The 19,952-nt window shown below is 48.2% G+C and overlaps 1 protein-coding gene across 7 annotated transcripts in view; it reads left to right on the forward strand.

The window, feature by feature from the left end:
* The window catches only part of Afti (aftiphilin), a 38,962-nt gene that overhangs the window by 7,089 nt on the left and 11,921 nt on the right, over positions 1-19,952 (forward strand). For all 7 annotated transcript variants that reach the window (XR_010563684.1, XM_065428997.2, XM_065429000.2 and 4 more), the window contains one exon: positions 2,443-2,567. Coding sequence is in view for 6 of the 7 variants with exons in the window: in XM_065428997.2 (XP_065285069.1) it covers positions 2,443-2,567 (125 nt within the window). In the remaining variant the exon portion in view is untranslated. The remainder of the gene's footprint in view (positions 1-2,442; positions 2,568-19,952) is intronic.

Here is a 19,952-nt window from a genome sequence, read left to right on the forward strand (position 1 = left end):
CTTGAGTCAGATGAGTAGGTACGCGTGAACACTGCCTTGCAAGCTGCTCTCTATATATACTCGAACAGGGCACATTGTATCTACTGCATTTATTTTACAAGAATTTTTCAAATTATATCATGAACAGAGGACATAGGGGAATTGAGACGTTGCTTTGACATGCTGCCAAGAGGCAAGCTTCACTGCCTCTTGTACTCTCCCCCTTCGCCTCCACTAGTGTCGCCTGTTAGCGTCATTCTTTTCCTGCTTTCTCGTATACTGCAGCCGCGGAAATGCCTGATGTTTAGGTCATAAGTCCGGCCTCCTTTTAATATGCAGCACACTCCCAGTGGCAGCATTGTGCATTCCATGTTGGACGATTTACCAAAGTCATGCGCCTTAGACCCTGACGATGCAGACACCACGTCCTGCTTAGAGGCATTTGTGCGTGTGACCTTGACTCTATCTGGAAGCGAGGCTCCCTCAGGAGGAAAGACATGTGGACTTCTGCTTGAAGTTCTAGCTGTTCTTGCGCAGCTTAGTTGTTTATACTTTGCAAGGACGATTGCTACCGCGTGATCTATGCCTTGTTTTTGTCTGTTTACAATGCCTCAAACATGGTGGCGCATCCTTTAAATGGACACTAAGGGGAAATATTAAATCAAATTGGACTGATATATTAGTATAGGAGAGGTGAGCACGCATCCCTTCCTCAACCTTGGCCGTGGCTGTGCATGGCACAGCTAATCGCATAGACTTTTCACACACCCTATCTTGGAGCTCATTTGTGGCGGGTGCAAAGATTGGGCCAGGCAAGTAGCTGGGTCGCTTCATGGGCGCCGTCTTTCTGCGTGCCTAGTGTTGGAGGTTGCGTAATCTCAAGTTTCAGAGACGTGCTGAAGTGCGAAGCAGCTCAAATTGTTTGCTTCCCTCTGTTTGCACTCTTCATCAAGCCAGCGTTGTGACAGCGAGTGTTCATGGTCATCGAGTGAGATTTCCTTGTGCTTGCCTGCGCCCGCGTGAGAGCATGATTGTTAATTCAGTTAGAAAGTGAATGTTTACTGCAATTTATCCAGTCAATAAGACTACGCACCTTACTTTGTGTAGATTAATAGTTCGCTATCGCTGTCGGTTATTCGCCTTTTGAGCAAAACTGTGACATTTTATTTTGAGGCGTAATTATATACGATTATAAATGTTACCTTCCGTACACCTCACAGGAATAGACATCTTCCCAGCTTATTTTTTCTGCCAGTAATTCGCAATTTCTGTTTCTCACATTGTATTTTACTGGCTACACTTTGGAGGTCAGCTGAAAGTATGTTCAGCCATGGCGATAAAGAGCCGCCAGCAGCACAGCCTGTGTCGAAGCCCCTCAGGGGCCATACGACCAGAGCATCACTGAGAACATGCTGGCAGCTTCCTTGATGTACAGTAGAACCTCGTTGATATGTTCCCATTATGTATGTTTTCCTGGTGCCAACATTCGCGATCAAGAACATAGAAAATGACCCAATGGTGTTAAGCTCATTTTTTACCGGTTCATACGTTCTGGGAAAACACAACTTTTTGGCAACAACGTTCAGTACGTCACCAGACTGCAATCGTATGGTATGTTCTCTGGCCGCTAGATCCCATGTAAACAGAGAAATGCGCGAGGTGCGCGCGATCAAAAACAGCACGCCACGGCAGCTTCACCGTAATACACTCCCACACATCTCACGTGAAAACGTCGGTACGCTCTCAGTTTTTTGTTTCAGTACCAGCAAATCTTCTCCGGGGTCATCGCGCACGGTATTCACAGTTAACGCCGCCAAACCTATTGCGATAAGCATCTTCACCTGTCTGTTTTACAGGGCATGGTGCGTAGTGCCATTGGTAGTGTGCTGCAAGCTTTTAATAGGCGATAATTCAAACATGCCACCGTTCCCTGCTGCAGGCGGCACAATGTGGGAATCGCATTTTACTTCGGTGGCATCCAGCGTCGCCCACCAGCTCAATTTCATTTCCGTTTCTCGTTGCCCTCTTAAAACACCACAAAATAGAAAAACAACAAAGCGCATTTCGGGTCGCCGGACCAGTACTAGCTCAACACGCGTCAGTGTCTTGTGCCGCAATGATTCGCGCGGCAGTTCACATTACGTAGATGACAACAATAGTTGAGTCCCAAATTTATTTTGTTACTTCGGATTGTACGTTTTCTCAGTAAGTTTTTTTATCGCGGTTTATCCAAGACATATAAACAAGGTTCTACTGTGTCATCTTTCAGAACGGCCAGCAAAAAGGCTGACTTAATCAGCTTCGCTGTCTTTGATGTGTAAGTTGACCAGATTGGCATACATCCGTGAAACATTTTCTTTGGTTCTGTAAAAGGGTGATTTACTCATGCAGCTCCAACATCCTCTTTAGTGTTCCTTTAAACCTCAATAAGCACTGCAACATTCGCACACCAACTATTTTCAGCTGGTGTTGGGAGAGGGCTCATTTGAAAACCTGCTCCAGAGTGCCTACACCCTTGAAGAGTTGAGTCCGGTCTCTGCAGAGGATAAGGACATTGTGGCTCTCAGCTGTTGCGAGGTTCATGTAAGGTGAGTGCTTGGTGATTGTTGTTGCGACATTTGATTGACATTTTGTGTGGCTTCCCGTTGAATGTAGGTCTGTGCCTAAATAATGCAGCCTTGGTCACTTGCATACGTCAGCAGCAATGTACCTTATTTATTTATTTATTTATTTGTGATACCCTCAAGGTACATAATTGTACATTGCAGAGGGGAGGGGCGCGAATACATTCGAAGAGTAAAAAATGCAGGATTAGTTCAAGGAATTTCCAACGAACAAAAGCAATATGAAAAAAGTAGCAACACATTCATAACAAATCTCAGAGGCTTACATAACATGAAAATACACAAAGAATACACTTTAACAAGCAGACAATGTTGACGGATAAGTACATAATCATGCCGTTTGCTACCATACATTATTTTGTGTTGGTTAGTGCATTCTTAAAACGAGTGGGGTCACTGATGCTTACTAATGATGTTGGTAGGTTATTCCAGTCGACTGAAGTCCTAGGAAGGAATGATTGTGAGCACGCAACGGTGTTATGAAGGGGTACGTTAACTTTATGTAAGTGGTCACGACGAGCCGAATAATAAGGTGCAGGTTGGATCCAAAGAGGGCGAAGAGATGCGTTGTGGTAGTAGATTTTATGAAAAAGGGAAATACGTGATTCTTTTCTTCGATGAGATAATAATGGAATTTGAAGGGTTCTCTTCATTAATGTAACACTAGCAGTGCGATGGTAGTTAGCTAAGATGAAACGAACCGAGCGATTTTGCACCGATTCAATTTCGTTAATTAATGTGATCTGATGAGGATCCCAAACGGATGAGGCATATTCTAATTGGGGGCGGACGTATGTCGTGTACAACAGCCGTTTTAATGAAACTGGCGCAAGCGAAAAATTTCTCTTCAAATATCCTAAGGAGCGGTTAGCTTTAGATATTACATACTGTACATGCTGCTTCCAAGAAAGATCGTTAGTTATATGAATGCCAAGATAACGGTAGCATGTAACGGATTGAATGGGGCAGTCATTAAGGGCGTAGGTAGGGCAAGTTGTGTTAGAACGAGAAACCCGCATAGATTTGCATTTATAAATGTTGAGTTCCATGCACCAAGTGAGGCACCAGTTAGATATGTTATTTAAATCGGATTGAAGGGTAGCTATATCAGATGCATTAGTAACTTTTCGATATATAACGCAGTCGTCAGCAAATAAACAAATTTGTGAGGAAATGTTATCAGGTAAATCGTTAATATATATTAAAAATAAAAGAGGACCAAGAACAGACCCTTGTGGAACACCGGATTCAACTGGAGCCGCGTGAGATGTGGAGTCATTAGTTACAACAAATTGGGAACGAGAAGAAAGGAATGATTGGATCCAGCTGAGTACTCCAGGGTCAATGTTGAGTGCGCTAAGTTTGTGTAGTAGCAGTACATGTTTCACTTTGTCAAAAGCTTTAGAAAAATCCAAAAATATGCAATCAGTCAAAAAACCGTTATCAAGATATACATGTAAGTCATTAGTGAAAGTTACCAGCTGGGTCTCACAAGAAAAAAATTTGCGAAAGCCATGTTGACCGTTAGAGAAAAAATTATTTTCTTCAAGAAAGTTGACGAGGTTAGAAAATATTATATGCTCCATAATTTTGCATGGTACTGAGGAAATCGATATGGGCCTGTAGTTAAAAGGATCTTGAGTTTCGCCAGATTTGTGGATAGGAATAATCTTTGCTGTTTTCCAGTCATGAGGCAAGGATGAGGACAGGTACGATTGTGAAAAAATGCTCTCTAAGATGATAGAGGAATACTCACTAGTATTTTTTAGAAATTTCGTCGCGATTTCATCTATTCCACAAGAAGACGTAAGTTTAAGAGTGTCTATTATTTTTTTTATGCCAGTAGAGTTAAAAATTACGGGATCCATAGGAAAAAAATTGCAGCATGGTAGCCTAGGAAGGTCGTTATCATGTGCTGAAGGAGTGAAAGCCTTTATAAATACATTATTTAAAATCGTAGCGCAGTGCTGCCGAGGTATAGGCTCACCGGAAGACGTGCTAAGTGATACGATTTTCGACGCACTAGGCCTTACTACATTCCAGAAGCTTCTTGGATTATTGATGAGCATGTTTGGAAGGGTATTATTGAAAAAAAAAAATTTTGTTTTCTTTATCGCAGATGAGTAGGCCGAGGCAGCTTCTTTGTAAGCCGACCATTTAGCCTGGATTTCCGTCCGCTTAGCGGTGCGAAAAAGACGTTTTTTTCTGTTAGATAGGCGTTTCAAAGATTTAGTATACCATGAAGCATTGTTATTCGAAAAAACACGCCTCTTCGGAATAAACTTGTTAACAAGATCGTGAATTTTTTCTTTGAATATATTCCAGTTAGTATCCAGTGAGCGCTCAGCAACTTTAGGCAGGTAATTATCAAGGAATAGAGCAAGTTCGTTGTTGATAGCGGTGAAATTGCCGTTTTATAATGCTTACACCCCCACATTGGCCATCACAAATTGCACGTTTTTTCTTTAGATTCGTTTTTTTTTTTTGCTGGAGTAATCATTGCACGCTCAAAGTTTACTGCAGCGTCAGTCGTATGCTTGCTTTGATGGCAGCAGTGTTGATACCGACTATAAATAGGTCAAGTCATTGACAATATTTATCCGTTTATATTTATTGCCTCTAGGTTTAGGTAGCGTCTGAAAATAAAGGGTCTGCAAATAAAGGCTACTGCTTGCATAAAACCTGTTTCAAAGTAATACTTTGTTTGAGCTCACAGCAGCGAGCATGAGAACCCCGATTTACAGCCACTTTATTTTTCATATTCTTTTAGCAGCTAGAATGTTCTTGTGTAAGGAATTTTTCCCACTGTAATAATCATACCCCCTAACTTCACATCAGTTTCTCGTGAAAAAATTAGATGCCGTTATGTTAGCAAATACGGTATGCAGAACTCATTAGGACTCGCTCACAAAATCTTTTTTTTTTTTTTTTTAATGGGGGCGAGCTCCACCACTGGAAAAGCGGATGCCACCGTCAGCGTGACGTGGCATGAGGGGATCACGTGGACACAGCGGCCGCATCAGCTGCTTCGGAAGCGCCAAAGTGAACTGAAAACGAAAGTTTAAAGCCACAGCTGCGCTGTGGTTGTTATGTGGGGAGGTTTTCCTGCCTTTAGTATCTGCTTGACAACATTTGATATAACTATAATAGGTAGTGGCTGCCTTTAGGAGGCGTGCTGCACGGTAGGCTACTGCTCGGTGCCTTGGTGCTGGACGTACGGAACGGAGCCTGGTGTCAGCCTTATTGACACGTAGCTGGAGGACATGAAGCTGCGTGAAGCTTGGCTCGCGAAACTTAGAACTGGAAAACAGCTATCGCCTCCAACTTGGGTATGCAGCAAGCACAGATGCGGAAAATATTTCTGCTATGGCGTCAGGACTGCTATGTTTGGTGAATAGCAGAAAACGCGCACTGAGACGCTCGTCCGCGCCCACTGCCTGCTGATGTCATGACACATTATTTGATCTACAAACTTGTTGATGCTAGATTCTCACAAGTTCACTGGAATGGAAAGGGAGCAGTATGAAGCACATTTAAAAAAGGCATGGCACAAAGCCATGTTTGTGTTATGAATTAATGTACTGGATTACGAAAAAGAAGCAGCGGGAAATCGCACGCCAAGAAGACCGATAAACATACAGTGCAGCGCAACTTGAGAAACAATATTAAAACGTCCAAGAATTCGGAAAAAAAAAAGATTGAATTGTCGTGATGGCACATCACAGTCGCCGTAGGCGTCGAAGTTTGTATGACGAAATTATTTTTTAAGAGCTCTGATAGCGTCCAAGCAACAACGGTTGCTTGTGGGCTGTCAAGTACTCATATTCTGCGACCTAAAGCTCACGGCAAGGCATGAAAACACGCCTGCAGCAAAAGCAAATCATAGTGCGCGAACACGCATTGCGTGGACATGCAGTCATTTGCTGCGAACCCGTGCGATCGCTGTATTGAGGCTTCATTCTGTTGCGCTCCATTCAGTTATACAGAGAGCCCACTATAAGAGCATATTTCACATAGTTTGTTCTCAGCGTTTGTCTACCTTTCACGCAAGAAGCCGATTCGGGAGACTCCATAGCGGCGACCGCGCGCAGCGGCGTTCACTCTACATATTCGGTAAAAAGAGAGCGTTTGTAAACGATATTGCACTTTCAGTTTGCCCAAGATTATTATTTTGACTGTACAAAACTTCCCTCGTTTTGAGAGTACTTGCAGAAATCTCCGGGAGGGCTGCTGCGTGGTGTTTTTATTGAGCACCGTAAGCCAAACCTATGAGGAGCGTGCCGCGTTATCCCTCATACTAGCAAGGGAGGCGCTTCCGAGAGATGGCGACTCCGTAAGTCCTCGCCCCCTGTATGATTAGCGTTTTAGGATACTTCACTCACTTTCGGGTGTCTATGGATCTGACGCTTTCCTTTTGTGTCAACTTCGAGCACTAATTATGTGCCGCTCTCCATAATACAGTGGAACCCCGATTATACGACTTTCTCGGGACCACAAAAAAGTGTCGTAAACTGTGGGTGTCGTAAAATCCGAACATAAATTATGCCTATAAAAATGCTACTTATTTCATGCATCGGATTTACGAGAAACTTCAATGTAAACTACTAACATACTCTGCAGGGCTTGGAAACGCAAATTACCAAGAAAGTAAATGCGATAAGAAATATTGCTGCAGTACAGGTACCAATCATGCTTTATTGAAACGAACCTTTACGGCACTCCACTGCCCACTGCCACGATTCCCGTCAGCCGGCGCGAAGATTAAAAAAAGCCGGTAAGTTTCCTTTGGACCTTGTTTGATCCGTGAACCAAGAGCTTTCGCTCGAGTTGGGCAACGTCCAAACGGAGGTCCTCTGCGGTGTCGCATGAAGTTCCGGACGCCCTCTATGTGCCGTAGCACCTCGGCGAACGTGGTAGGCACAGGCACGGCATCTGTGGCGTCATAGTTGTCCTCATCCGATGTCGTAGCGGTGTCGGCACTAGGCAAAGTCTCCCCGATGGCATCATCCAGCGACACCTCGCCGCACATCGCAACGTTCTCGTCGGCCTCCACATACTCAGCGAAGATCGTGGTGAGGTTTAAACCCTTTAAATCGTTGTCGACGAAGCCTGCATCAGCCTCGAGCAGCATCAAGGTTGTTGCGTGCCCAGCAGAGCAGGCAGTCTCTCTCTTAGAGCCATAGTGCTTGAGCGGGTTAGCGATTGTGCTTTGTGACACTGCGGTCCATGAACTGGCAATGAAATGCATGGCGTCGAGCACAGTGATCCTTTTTTCCGTCTCGCTGCGCTCCATAGCCGCCTGCCGACGCTGCACTAACTGTTCCGGTACCCTTGCTTGACGCAATTAATGATTCTGGCATCCAGTGGTTGCAGCCGGCTTGTGCAGTTGGGCGGAAAGAAAACAACCTTTATGTTCTTCAGGCTGGATATATCGGGTGGGTGGCATGGTGTGTTGTCCACGAAAAGCAATATTTTCCTCCCCTTAGCACCTATTTTGTTATCCAGCTGCTGCAGAAAAATTGTTGAAGAGTGAGGATGCATCCACGCCTTCTTGTTGAAGTTGTAGCTGCACGGCAGCATCTTCAAGTTCTTAAAGCACCATGGCTTTGCAAACTTTCCAACGTCGAGTACGGGCAGCCTCTCGGAACTGCCCTCGTTAGCACAGAATAGTGCCGTCACATGCTCTTTACTACGCTTGCCACCATGACAGCTGTCACCCTTAAACCCAAGGGCTTACTCGGACTGCATATGGTAAAAAATACCGCTCTCATCGGCGTTGAAAATGTCGCAGGGCTAGTATGCAGCAATCATCATCCGCAGCGACTCCACCCACTAATTCACTGTTCAAACGTCCACGGAAGTGCTTTCTCCGCAGGAGGGGCTGTACACAATCCTGTTTCGTTTTTTAAAGCTGTCCAGCCACCCGTTCAATGCCTGAAAGTCGTCGATGCCCAGACGCAATGCGACACGGTCCACCTTTTCTTTTAGAATGGCGCCGTCAACGTTGATCGCAGAGCTCCGTGCTTGATGCAGCCACTTGATGAAAAGTTTTTCTAACTTCTCATGCTGTCCTTCTTTTGCCGCTTTCTGCTTGAGCCCAAGCTTGTAGGCATTCTGCAATATCACTGCTTTGTTTGCCAGGATCGTCTTAGCGAAGATTCGGGTATCTTAAGATCCCGGGCAATGCTGGCTTTCGTGGCTTCGCGCCACTTTTCCGCTTCCTCAATAATATTCAGCTTATCGCTGAGCGACAGAACTGTTTGCTTTCGGGACATCGTGCGTCGCATTGCTCCGCACAACTCAAGACCTCCACTGAACGCTGGTCGCTAGGATTACGACGAAGACCACGTGCAATAAACCTAGGCCTTTCCGCGCTACCTTGTCGGCGATGTGCTGCTGGGAAACTGGAAGGAGAGAAATGCTTCCCCAACGCGACGAGAGGTGACGCCGCCGAGAAGGGAGTGAGAAAGTGATTGTGGAGAAGAAAAGGCGCTATTTCAGCACAGCGGGCGTCGGGGGTGGCTGTCGGGGGGGTGGGGTGAGGGGGGGGGAGGGGACAAACACTTCCCCAACACGGCGAGAGGCGATACCACTGAGAAAAGAGGGAGAAAGTGATTGTGGAGAGAATTTCGGCATAATGAGCGTCACGGGCAGCTGCTGGTGGGGGAGAGAGAAACGAATGATGAGACGAGGCATGGAAGAAAGCTGCGCCGGAGCGAACCGGTTGAGCGGTGTCAAGCGCTCCGCATGCGGAAAGAGGGAGCGAGGAAAGAGACCCGCGGCACTTTTCTTTCGTCCGCCGTTCCGTCCCGCGCTTCGCAAGAGTCGTCGTATAACGCGGTTCAGGCGTAAAATTGCATCGGATAACCGAAGTTTTTCATGCATTGCTTCTATGGGGACTTCACCGGGACTGTGCTAATCCGTCATAAAACCCGGGTCGTCGCAAAACCGTGAGACGCATAACTGCCGTTCCGCCGTAGTCATCACAGCTTATAAAACATATGACCGATTACATCCATCATAAGATAGATTGCTTATTGAATTAACATCGCCAGTCATCTCAAAAGGGATGACTGGCGGCCCCGTCCAGCGCTGGCAACAACCGGCGCAGCCAGATCCCTCAGGGAGCCCCACCGACCTCCGGGCTGGTGGGCGCAGGGGTCTTGCCTTCCGAGGCAGGACCCTCACAGAAAACTTCTCGCTCGCAAGAGCATGTGTCCGGCGCCTCGCAAGAGGCAATGGACACTTCACATGTCCTCACGGCGCGCCACGCGCTTAAGGAGCGGCGAGGCTCCCTCGAACGCCCCAGAAAGGGCAAAACCCCAATTACAGGGCCTCGAAAGAGCTCTGTAATTTAAGGCATAACTTTCATTTCCGTACACACAGCACCTATTCACCTCCAATATGGATACACAAATAATTCAATGGAACATTAGAGGTCTTCTTAGAAACCTAGATGATGTACAAGAACTCATCCACAAACACAATCCAAAAGTGCTGTGTTTACAGGAAACACATTTAAAATCTATACACACACACTTTCTCCAAAAGTATGTTACATTTCGCAAAGACCGCGAGGATGCTGTCGCATCATCTGGCGGTGTAGCCATTATTGCTGACAGAAGTGTAGCGTGTCAGCTTTTAAAGCTCCAAACGGCCCTTGAGGCCGTGGCCGTTCGAACCATACTTTTAAATAAACTCATTACCATCTGCTCTTTGTACATACCACCACATTATCAGCTTCACAGACGCGATTTAGAATCATTAATAGATGAGCTCCCAGAACCCTATATGATTCTCGGTGATTTTAATGCACACAGTAGTTTGTGGGGCGATCCACGCTGTGATGCGCGAGGTCGCGTCATTGAACAGATGCTTTTCTCCTCTGGAGCATGCCTCTTGAATACAAAGGAGCCTACGTATTTTAACCTGGCTAACAAGTCATTTTCTGCCATCGATCTTAGCATTTTATCGCCGACACTTTTACCCTATTTTAAATGGCATGTGCTTAACAACCCGTATGGGAGTGACCACTTCCCAATAATCCTAACTACGCCGAAACAAGCCCAACTTCCTCCGCAGGTACCGCGGTGGAAGGTTGACTCAGCCGATTGGGAGCAGTACCGCACTCTTACACATATGACCTGGTCTGAGATGTCCGGTATAACCTTAGATGACGCTGTTGCATATTTTACAGCTTTTATACTTGATGCCGCATGTAAATGTATTACTCAAGCGAGCGGCATGGGTTCCAAACGGCGTGTTCCCTGGTGGAACGATGCATGTAGGCAAGCACGGAGGGACCAGAACAAAGCGTGGGCGATGCTTCGCGATTCTCCAACAGCAGAAAACCTGGAAAACTTTAAACATATCAAATCCCAGGCAAGGAGAACGCGCCGACAAGCAAGACGAGAGAGTTGGGCGAAGTATATAGCAAGCATCAACTCGTACACGGATGAGAGCAAAGTATGGAATAGAGTGAAAAAAGTCAATGGGCAACAAACATATTCCCTGCCTTTAGTAAATAGCCACGGAGAAAGCCTGGAAGATCAAGCCAACTTTCTTGGTGCACATTTTGAATACATATCAAGCTCCTCGCACTACTCCGAAACCTTCCTAAAGTACAAAACGCGAATAGAACAGCACAAGTTACAAAGAAAATGTGATAAAAGTGTGGCGTATAACGAACCATTCTCCATAGCAGAACTGCAGGCAGCACTGAATGATTGTAATACATCCGCCCCAGGCTCAGACCGCGTAATATATGAGATGTTGAAACAACTACCCTCCGAAACACAAAAAACCCTCCTTTACCTTTACAATGTTATATGGTTTTCGGGCGAGATCCCCTCTGTTTGGAAGGAGGCTACTGTAATTCCAATTCTAAAACACGGAAAGGATCCTTCCTCTGTATCAAGTTACAGACCAATAGCATTAACAAGTTGCCTCTGCAAAGTTTTCGAAAAAATGATTAACTGTCACCTACTACACTTCCTCGAATCAAACAAATTACTCGACCCATACCAGTGTGGGTTTCGGGAGGGTCGATCCACCAATGACCATCTCATACGTATCGAGGCACGTATCCGTGAAGCTTTTGTTCATAAGCAGTTTTTCGTATCAGTATTCCTAGATATGGAGAAAGCATATGACACTACGTGGCGCTTTGGGATACTGAGAGACCTCTCACAGTTAGGTATACACGGTAATATGTTCAATATTATCGAAAGTTATCTGTCTAATCGCACATTCCGTGTTCGAGTGGGCAACGTTCTGTCACGGAAATTTGTACAGGAAACTGGAGTGCCGCAGGGCGGGGTGCTCAGCTGCACGCTCTTTATAGTAAAAATGAATTCTCTTTGTCTACACATACCACGTAACATCTTCTATTCAACATATGTTGATGATGTGCAGATAGGTTTTCAATCAAGTTCTCTCGCAATCTGTGAGCGACAGGTCCAGCTTTGTCTTAACAATGTCTCCAAATGGGCTGATGAGAACGGGTTCAGACTGAACCCACAAAAAAGCACGTGTCGTTTTTTCTAGAAAAAGAGGCCTGCACCCTGATTCTGAAATTGTGTTGCATGGTGAGCGTCTGCCCGTAAACAGGGAACATAAATTCTTAGGCATAATCTTAGACGCGAAATTAACCTTTATACAGCACATAAAGTATCTTAAAAACAAATGTATGAAAACAATGAATATCTTAAAGGTGCTATCACGCACAACCTGGGTCAGTGATAGAAAATGTCTCATGAACCTATATAAAAGCCTCATACGCACACGACTAGACTATGGAGCCATAGTTTACCAGTCGGCTACTCCAACTGCTCTGAAGATGCTAGACCCTGTACACCACTTAGGAATTCGCCTATCAACAGGGGCCTTTAGAACAAGCCCAGTGGAAAGCCTTTACGTTGAATCGGATGAGTGCTCACTTCATCTGCAGAGAACATATTCGTCGTTCATGTATTTTCTGAGAGTGAACGCAAACAGTGACCACCCCGCGTATTCCACTATAAATGATTTGTTCAGTTCTCAACTTTTCCGCAACCGGCCCACAGTGGCAAAGCCTTTCTCACTGCGTGTTAGAGACATAGCTGAAGAAACAAGGGTTCCACTGCTTGAATACCACCTTATGCCCCCTGTTATACGGCCGCCGCCCTGGCAGTGGCAACCTATACACCGTGATACATCTTTCGTAGCTGTTACAAAGCGCGCGCCTGTCGCGCATATCCGTATTGTCACGTGGTCGTGACGTTGAATAACACAGTAGCAGTACTGTGAATGACAAAACTAACTTTTATTGGGCGAACCTGTGCCCACAAAACAGGCTACACTTATAGCGCAACAATAGCGGCGAACACGCTCAGCGATCGTCGAAAATCTGATCAGCGGGTCAAGCGCGTCGGCTTTTATACAGCAATCATCGAATGTTCCAGATTAAACGTTGGGACCCGCATGCCTTCTAAAATGTTCTACACCATTCGTGTCAAGCGATGAAATCAGATAACACAACGTTCGGCGACAACAGACAGCGGATAGAAGCATCGATAACTTTCCAGAAACTTCGGACACATGCAGGCGCGTCCCGCGCTCTGCGATAACATTTGTTAGGCGACAATACTTGTCGCCCGATAAAGACAAGTACACGTGTCAATACCCCCCTCTTAAAAAGCATAGACCCGATGCTGCAAACAAACGAAAGTAATAAGTAAGCACTCATAGCAAAGGAAAAAAAAACAAAATAAGGAAAGTTCGTTAGCGTCCGTAAAATGGTTTAAGATGCACCACGTGGACCACTTCAGGTCGTGCGCGACGTCGCTGTGAATGCGAAATGCCGTCTGGCACGACCTCATAGTCCAGAGCGCCAATACGTCAGATGACCTTGTAGGGTCCGAAATAGCGTCGGAGTAGTTTCTCACTGAGTCCTCATCAGCGTATCGGTGTCCAAACCCAAACACGGTCGCCGGGCTGGTACTCAACAAAGCGTCGTCGGAGGTTGTAGTGTCGGCTGTCGGTCCTCTGTTGGTTCTTGATCCGTAGGCGGGCGAGCTGTCGGGCTTCTTCGGCGCGCTGGAGATAGCTAGCGACGTCAACATTCTCTTCGTCAGTGACGTGGGGCAGCATGGCGTCGAGCGTCGTCGTCGGGTTCCTGCCGTAAACCAGCTTAAACGGCGTGATCTGTGTTGTTTCTTGCACCGCCGTGTTGTAAGCGAATGTTACGTACGGCGGGACGGCATCCCAGGTCTTGTGTTCGACGTCGACGTACATCGCTAGCATGTCGGCGAGGGTCTTATTCAGCCGCTCCGTAAGACCATTCGTCTGCGGGTGGTAGGCCGTGGTCCTCCTGTGCCTTGTCTGACTGTATTTCAGAATGGCTTGGGTGAGCTCTGCTGTAAAGGCCGTTCCTCTGTCGGTGATGAGGACTTCTGGGGCGCCGTGTCGAAGCAGGATGTTTTCGACAAAGAATTTTGCCACTTCGGCTGCGCTACCTTTCGGCAGTGCTTTAGTTTCAGCGAAGCGGGTAAGGTAGTCTGTCACCACGACGATCCACTTATTTCCGGTTGTTGACGTCGGAAAGGGTCCCAGCAAGTCCATCCCGATCTGCTGGAATGGTCGGCAAGGAGGCTCGATTGGCTGTAGTAATCCGGCTGGCCTTGTTGGCGGTGTCTTGCGTCGCTGACAGTCTCGGCATGTTCTGACATAACGGGCGACGTCGGCGGTCAGGCGCGGCCAATAATACTTTTCTTGTATCCTCGATAGTGTCCGGGTAAAACCGAGGTGTCCAGCGGTCGGATCGTCATGTAGGGCGTGCAATACTTCTCGACGAAGTCCTGACGGGACAACAAGAAGGTAGTTGGCGCGGACTGGTGAAAAGTTCTTCTTCACGAGGAGATTGTTTTGAAGCGTGAAGGAAGATAATCCGCGCTTAAATGCCCTGGGGACAACGTTGGTGTGCCCTTCCAAATATTCCACCAGGCGTTTTAGCTCCGGGTCTGCCCGTTGCTGTTCAGCGAAGTCTTCCGCGCTTATCATGCCAAGGAAGGCGTCGTCATCTTCGTCATCTTGCGGCGGCGGGTCAATGGGGGCGCGCGATAGGCAATCGGCATCGGAGTGTTTTCGTCCGGACTTGTAGGTTACAGTGATGTCGTATTCCTGTAGTCTGAGGCTCCACCGCGCCAGTCGTCCTGAAGGATCCTTTATACTCGCTAGCCAACACAACGCGTGATGGTCACTGACGACTTTGAATGGCCTGCCATAAAGATAAGGGCGAAATTTAGCTGTAGCCCAAACGATGGCGAGGCATTCCTTTTCGGTCGTAGAATAGTTGCCTTCCGCTTTTGACAGCGACCGGCTAGCGTAAGCTATCACCTGTTCGACTCCGTTTGTCCTCTGGACTAGAACGGCACCGAGGTCTAGGCTACTGGCGTCAGTATGGATTTCTGTATCGGCGTACTCGTCGAAGTGCGCAAGTACAGGTGGCGACTGCATGCGTCGTTTGAGTTCTTCAAATGCGTCGGCCTGCGGCGTTCCCCACTTGAACTCAACATCACATTTAGTTAGACGTGTCAACGGCTCGGCGATGCGTGAAAAGTCCTTGACAAAGCGCCTGTAGTAGGCACACATGCCAAGGAATCTACGCACTGCCTTCTTGTCGGTGGGCTGCGGGAACATTGCGATGGCAGCTGCCTTCTGTGGGTCGGGGCGTACTCCTGATTTGCTGATCACGTGGCCTAGGAACAGAAGCTCATCGTAAGCGAAGCGGCATTTTTCTGGCTTCAGAGTGAGCCCTGATGACTTGATGGCCTCTAGTACTGTCGTAAGCCGCCTAAGGTGATCGTCGAAATTTTCGGCGAAGACGACGACGTCATCCAAGTAAACAAGGCAGGTCTGCCACTTCAATCCTGCTAACACCGTGTCCATGACGCGCTGGAAAGTTGCAGGTGCCGAGCAAAGTCCGAATGGCATGACCTTGAACTCGTAGAGGCCGTCTGGCGTGATGAAGGCGGTCTTTTCGCGATCTCTCTCGTCGACTTCTATTTGCCAGTAGCCAGACTTGAGATCCATCGACGAGAAGTACTTAGCGTTGCAGAGCCGATCCAATGCGTCGTCTATCCGTGGAAGGGGGTATACGTCCTTCTTCGTGATCTTGTTCAGACGACGATAATCGACGCAGAAACGTAGGGTTCCGTCCTTTTTCTTCACCAGGACAACAGGGGATGCCCACGGGCTTTTCGACCGCTGGATGATGTCGTCGCGCAGCATTTCGTCGACTTGTTCTCTTATAGCTTCGCGTTCTCGCAGCGAAACTCGGTAAGGGCTTTGGCGGAGTGGTCGAGCGTACTCCTCGGTGATTATGCGATGCTTGGCGACTGGTGTTTGTCGAATCCTCGATGTCGTCGAAAAGCAGCCTTTGTATCGTCGGAGCAGACTTCTGAGCTGCTGTTGCTTAATCACTGGGAGACTTGGATTAATGTCGTAGTCTGGTTCGGGAACCATGGTCATCGGGGTAGATGCGGCGGAATCCGAGAGGACAAACGCATTACCGGTTTCCACAATTTCCTCGATGTACGCGATCGTCGTGCCCTTGTTGATGTGCTTGAACTCCTGGCTGAAGTTTGTCAGCAACACTTCGGTTTTCCCTCCAAGCAGTCGAGCGATCCCTCTTGCGACGCAAATTTCACGGTCTAGCAGGAGACGTTGGTCGCCTTCGATGACACCTTCTACGTCAGCGGGTACTTCGGTGCCGACCGAAATAACAATGCTGGAGCGGGGCGGGATGCTCACTTGGTCTTCGAGCACACTCAAGGCGTGGTGACTACGAGGGCTCTCCGGCGGTATCGCTTTATCTTCCGACAGCGTTATTGACTTCGACTTCAGGTCGATGACTGCGCCGTGTTGGTTCAGAAAGTCCATACCGAGAATGACGTCTCGTGAACACTGTTGGAGGATAACGAAGGTGGCAGGGTAAGTCCGGTCATGAACGGTAATTCTTGCCGTGCAGACTCCAGACGGCGTGATGAGGTGTCCTCCAGCGGTTCGAATTTGAGGGCCTTCCCACGTAGTCTTAACTTTCTTCAACTGGGCGGCGATGTGTCCACTCATGACGGAGTAATCAGCCCCTGTGTCGACTAAGGCAGTGACTGCGTGGCCGTCGAGAAGCACGTCGAGGTCGGTGGTTCTTTGTCTGGCGTTGCAGTTAGGTCGTGGCGTCGGATCACGGCTGCGTCGTGTTGAACTGAAGTTGGAACATCGCGTCGTCAAGTCGTCGTTCGTCGGTGTAGTCTTGCCTTCCTGACTTCGTCGGGACGGCGGCGTGTCGTTGTTATGTCGTCGAGATCGTTTCGTCGTCGTCTTCGTCGGCGGCGGAGGATCTTCGTCAGTTCGACGAACAGCAACCGCACCTCCATCGGTTGCTGCTTTTAGTTTTCCGGATATGGGCTCGCTGACCGGCCCCGGGCTGGGCCAGTGTATGGTCGGCGCTGCGGCGACAGGTAGCGGCCTGGTGACGGCGAACGGGACGGCCGTCGAGGGCTCCACTGAGTAGCGGCGAGGTAATCGGCGATGTCACGTGGACGCCCTCCAAGCTGTGGACGCGGCGCGTTGACGGCGAAACCTCGCAGTCCCATCTCCCGGTACGGACATCGTCGGTAGACGTGACCCGCTTCTCCGCAGTGGTAGCAGAGCGGGCGGTGGCCAGGAGCACGCCAAATGTCCGTCTTCCTCGCGTAGGTGTGCTGGGCGACGGGTGGTCGTGCTGGCGGCGGCGGCGGCGGACGACGAAATTGCGGCGTTACAGGGCCCTGGCGTGGTCGCTGAGGAGGGCCTTGACGGCGTACGACGGCGGCATAGGTCATCGCTTCGGGTTGGGGTTGCGGTAATTGAGGTTGCACCTCCGGGACTCCAAGCGACTGCTGAACCTCATCTTTGACGATGTCAGCGATCGAGGCCACTTGAGGCTGCGACGACGGGAAGATCTTCTGAAGCTCCTCTCGTACGACTGCCCTGATAGCCTCGCGCAGGTCTTCGGAGGCCAGTGATTGAACTCCGGCATAGTTTGTAGCGTTGGTGCGGCGGTCGAATTGCCGGTTTCGCATCTCGAGTGTCTTCTCGATGCTGGTGGCCTCGCGAAGAAACTCGTCGACAGTCTTCGGAGGGTTTCGTACCATACCGGCGAAAAGTTCCTCCTTAACACCACGCATTAGTAGCCGGACTTTCTTTTCCTCGGACATTTCCGGGTCGGCGTGGCGGAATAGGCGGCTCATTTCTTCTGTAAAAATCGCGGTGGTCTCGTTGGGCAGCTGCACTCGGGTTTCCAGTAGTGCTTGGGCTCGTTCTCGGCGTACGACGCTTGTGAATGTCTTCAGGAAGCCGCTTCGGAACAGCTCCCAGGTAGTCAAGGTGGTTTCTCGGTTCTCGAACCACGTCCTGGCAGCGTCTTCCAATGCGAAGAAGACATGTCGCAGTTTGTCTTCGCTGTTCCAGTTGTTAAAAGCAGCGACTCTCTCGTATGTCTCAAGCCAGCTTTCTGCGTCCTCGAACGTTGAACCGCGGAACGTCGGAGGCTCCCTGGGCTGCTGCAGCACGACGGGGGATGCTGGGGCTGCCATTGGGGTGGACTTGGTGGCAATCTTCCTGCACGTCTCAGGTAGGAGTCCGTGCTCTGGGGGCAGTCCTTGTAGCCGGCGGCTAGCTCGCTGGTCTTGGGCGACGTTGGTTTTGTCCTCGGGCTTCGGGCTTGGATCGCGGCTTTGCGGGGGCGTTCGGTACATGAACGCACAAGCACCTCCACCAGATGTCACGTGGTCGTGACGTTGAATAACACAGTAGCAGTACTGTGAACGACAAAACTAACTTTTATTTGGCGAACCTGTGCCCACAAAACAGGCTACACTTATAGCGCAACGGTAGCGGCGAACACGCTCGGCGATCGTCGAAAATCTGATCAGCGGGTCAAGCGCGTCGGCTTTTATACAGCAATCATCGAATGTTCCAGATTAAACGTTGGGACCCGCATGCCTTCTAAAATGTTCTACACCATTCGTGTCAAGCGATGAAATCAGATAACACAACGTTCGGCGACAACAGACAGCGGATAGAAGCATCGATAACTTTCCAGAAACTTCAGACACATGCAGGCGCGTCCCGCGCTGTGCGATAACATTTGTTAGGCGACAATACTTGTCGCTCGATAAAGACAAGTACACGTGTCAGTATGCACTTCCTAGAATTACAGCACAAATATTCCTCTCCTGAATTTTTTACTGACGCATCGAAGTGTTATTCTAGCGTGTCCTACGCAGCCGTCGGCCCATCCTTTTCGGTTTACGGTGTTCTGCATCCTAGCACAAGTATTTTCACTGCAGAGGCCTATGCGATATTGGCCGCCGTTGAACACATTAAAGAAAATAATATCCCAAAGGCAGTTATATACACAGATTCATTGAGCGTCGTAAACTCTTTGAAAACTGTCAAAAAATATCAAAACCCTATCATTGTATCTCTGTACTCAGCATTACTAACCACCTATGCATCCAAGCAGCAAATCGTGGTTTGCTGGGTTCCGGGGCACCGAGAGATAGAGGGAAACGTGTTGGCTGATCAGCTAGCCACATCCGTCCACGCGAACGCTTCCAACACTTCCACGACTGTCCCTGTAATGGACCTCAAGCCCTCAATAAGAAAAAAGTTAAGGGCCTTCTGACAGCGCTTGTGGGACACACAAACAGAAAATAAACTACATGTTATCAAGCCGTATCTTGGTAACTGGCCGCCGGTATCAAAGAATCGCCACACAGAAGTGACACTTTGCAGACTCAGGATAGGACACACATACAGCACACACACATACCTCTTGTCCGGTGGCGATCCACCCATGTGTGATAAATGTGGTGAGCCACTTACCGTGCTTCACATCCTGCTGCAATGCACTGAATTAGACGCTAATAGGAAAAAGCATTTTCCATTACCACACCGTCAACAAATTCCCCTTCATCCTCTTATGATCATAGGTATGGAACCGCTCTTTAAATATCAATCCGTGTTCGCACTTTTAAAAGATGCACATAGTTTTCATGTCATATCACCAGGAAATACGTAGCACGGCCTCTTAACTGAGGTTTCTGCTGCGATAACTGCACTAAAACAAAGCACCTGCCTCCCAGCCTTTGGGCTCAAAGGCCTCCCGGAGGCTTAGGTGGTATTTCAACATTCTTGCATTTTAGCTCCACGATCACTTATCACGCGTACTAGATCCATAGACAACTATATGTATCACTATCATAATTTTATATTATATATCATTTTACGCTTTTATGATACGGATTGATTTTAGGCCACTTTACA

This window comes from Dermacentor albipictus, chromosome 7, assembly GCF_038994185.2.
Source record: "Dermacentor albipictus isolate Rhodes 1998 colony chromosome 7, USDA_Dalb.pri_finalv2, whole genome shotgun sequence".
NCBI classification, from domain to species: Eukaryota; Metazoa; Arthropoda; class Arachnida; order Ixodida; family Ixodidae; genus Dermacentor; species Dermacentor albipictus.